General features: G+C 30.7%; 1 protein-coding gene across 1 annotated transcript; it reads right to left on the bottom strand.

Annotated features, from left to right (window-relative positions):
* Positions 1 to 1,434: 1,434 nt before the first annotated feature.
* On the bottom strand, positions 1,435 to 1,830 carry LOC135091584 (uncharacterized). Its single transcript, XM_063989336.1, has one exon. The coding sequence runs from the start codon at positions 1,828 to 1,830 to the stop codon at positions 1,435 to 1,437; it is 396 nt and encodes a 131-aa protein (XP_063845406.1).
* Positions 1,831 to 3,194: the final 1,364 nt, after the last annotated feature.

The raw sequence follows: 3,194 nt of genomic DNA, 5'->3' as shown, positions 1-3,194 counted from the left end.
AAAAACGTGTATTTTGAGTGTATTTCACATTCTGACGTACCAAAAGGAAAAATGCTTGCAAAGCACACTATATGTAGAAAGGAAAGGAAATTTCCAGAAACATGTATTTTCAGTGTTTAAGAGCATGATATGCACCAAAACGTTAAAAAGCATGGAAATCGATCTATATGGGAATACAAAAAACATTAAGGAAAACGTTTTTTTTTATGTTTTTGAACAGCATACGTACCAAAACAATAAAACACTTGCAAAATACCCTTTATGGAAAAATAAGATAACATTATAAAAAAAAAGTTTGAGTGTTTTTCAGTTTGTTACGTTCAAAAACGCAAAAATGTATGGAAAATATCTTATATGGGGAAAGAAAAGAACATTACGAGGAACGTGTATTGTGAGATTTTTTAGCTTAGGTACGAAACAGAACATTACCAAAAACATGAATTGTGAATGTATTTCTCTTTGTTAGGTACCAAAACGCCAAAATGATGAAAAGCACCCTATAATGGGAAAGGAAAATAGATTTTCAGAAAAGGTGTATTTTGAGTGCTTAAGAACGTGCTTGGCACCAAAATAATAAAAAGCATGAAAAACACTCTGTGTGAAAACTCTATGGGAAAACAAAACATTATCAAAAACGTCTCTTTGCAGAATTTTGAGTTAATTACGTAACAAAACGTTAAAACGCAAGCAAAACACTCTATACGGAAAAGAGAAAAATAACAAAAAGTATTTTGAGAGTATCTGAGCATGTTAAGTAAAAAAAAAAAAAAACACTAAAATGCATGGAAAGTACCCTATATTAGAAAACGGAAATATATTACGTGAAACATGTAATATGGGTGTTCTTAGTTTTCTTAGTTACAAAAAGATTTAAACGCATGAATAGCACTCTAAATGGAGAGACAAAAAAAAAAAAAACATTACCAAAAACGTGTGTTTTGAATATATTTCACATTGTTAGTTACAATAACGCCAAAATACATTTAAAGCACCCTATATTGTGAAAATAAATATTTCTAGTAACATGTCTTTTGATCGTTTATGAGCGTGTTAGGCACCAAAACGCTAAAAAGCATGCAAAACACCCTATATGGGAAAAGAAAAAAAGGATCTTTTGAGTGTTTTTAAGCAACTTACCTACCAAAACAGTAAAACGCATGTAAAACACCCTTCATGGAGAAACACAATAGCATTACAAGATAAAAAAAAGCATTATGAGTGTACTTAAGTATATATATATATATATATATATATATATATATATATATATATATATATATATATATATATATATATATATATATATATATATATATATATATATATATATATATATATATATATATATATATATATATATATATATATATATATATATATATATATATATATATATATATATATATATATATTCTTTTTCTTCCCAGCTTTTCCCTATTCGGGGTCGCCGTTGTGAATGAGCCTTCTCCACGTATTTCTATTGTTTGCCATCTCTGGATTTATATTCTTCTCCCCAAGATCTCCGTTTATGCAGTCAATCCATCTTCTTTTGGGCCGTCCTCTTCTTCTAACTCCCTCCACTTCCATTTCCATGCTCTCCCTTCCTACGTGGTCTTCGCCAACTCTTCTTCTCAAGTGTCCATACCACCTCAACCTTGACTCCTGGATCTTCTTGGAGACTTCAACTACTTTCACCGTTCCTCTTATGTACTTATTCCTAATTCGGTCTGTTCTGTTGACTCCCACCATCCATCTCAACATCTTCATCTCCGCTACATCCATCTTTCTCTCTTCAATCTTCTTCAAAGTTGCTGCTTCTAGCCCATACATCAAAGCAGGTCTAACGACTGCTTTGTGGATTTTTGCCCTTCACTCTTACTGGTACCCTTCTATCGCATATCACACCCGAAACTTGCCGCCAATTGTTCCTGCCACACTGAATCCGGAAGTTCACTTCTTTTTCCATTTCCCCTGTCTCGTCTATTGTCTACTCTCCATTCTTCTAATTTTCTTTCCAGCTGTCCTCTCCTTTCGGTCACTAAGACAATGTCATCAACATATAAAACACACCAGGGTGGTTCCTCTCTGACATTTTCCGTTATGACATCGAACACTATGTTGAATAATAGTGGGCTTAGTGCCGATCCTTGGTGTATATATATATATATATATATATATATATATATATATATATATATATATATATATATATATATATATATATATATATATATATATATATATATATATATGGGTTTTTGAGTGTTTATGATAACAATTATTGGAAAAAACTCAAAATGAGGAAAAAAAATTATAAAAACATTTCTGTTCATTGCCTTGGAGCTACCTCCGTACCAAAACGTAACCAAAAAATAGCATGCAAAATATCCTTTATGCAGAAACAAAATAACATTAACAAAACCAAATAAATTAATTGTTTTTGAGCTTGTTACGTAGTGAAAAGTTAAAATGCATGAAAAGCACACTATATGGTGAAACGAAAAGACATTACAAGAGAAAATTTTTATGAGTGTTTTTGAAATTCTTACGTATTAAAATGTTTAAAGGTATGAATAGCACTCTATATGTAGGAAGAAGAAAAATACTGCAAATGTGTATTTTGAGTGTTTTTCATATTATAGGTACGAAAACGCCGAGATCTATGCAAGGAAAAGAAATGACATCACCAGAAAATTTTCCTGTCAATATTTACTCTTTTTCAGCGCGTTAGGCACCAAAACTCTAAAAAAAAAAAAGCATCTAATTCACCAAATAAAGTGATACAAAACCACATTACGAAAAACGAGTCTTTTGACTGTTTTTAAACTTTTGCGTACAAAAACGCTTAAAGGCATGCAAAACACACTGCATGGAAAAACATAATAACATTTCCAAAAAAGAGTATTTTGAGTGTTTTTCTTTTTTGTTTGTTACGTAGAAAAACGCCAAAATCCACACAAAGTTCTTTATATGGAAAACTAAAAGATATTACGAGAAACGTATATTATGAGAGTTTTTCACCTTGTTAAGAAGCAAAATCATAAAACTCATGAATAGTACTGTACATAGAGAAACATATGAATATTATTCAAAACGTGTATTTTAAGTGTTTTTTTGTAATATTAATAGATATCAAAACACCGAAAAGCTTGCAAAGCCCCATATATGGGGAAATGAAATGACATTACAAGATT

This window comes from Scylla paramamosain, chromosome 38 (genome assembly GCF_035594125.1).
Source record: "Scylla paramamosain isolate STU-SP2022 chromosome 38, ASM3559412v1, whole genome shotgun sequence".
Taxonomy (NCBI): domain Eukaryota; kingdom Metazoa; phylum Arthropoda; class Malacostraca; order Decapoda; family Portunidae; genus Scylla; species Scylla paramamosain.
This window is presented reverse-complemented; position numbering and strand designations above follow the sequence as displayed.

What these genes read in the sequence shown, in the direction of transcription:
- LOC135091584 (XM_063989336.1), bottom strand. Translation starts at nt 1,830, where the DNA reads ATGTATGGGCTAGAAGCAGCAACTTTGAAGAAGATTGAAGAGAGAAAG.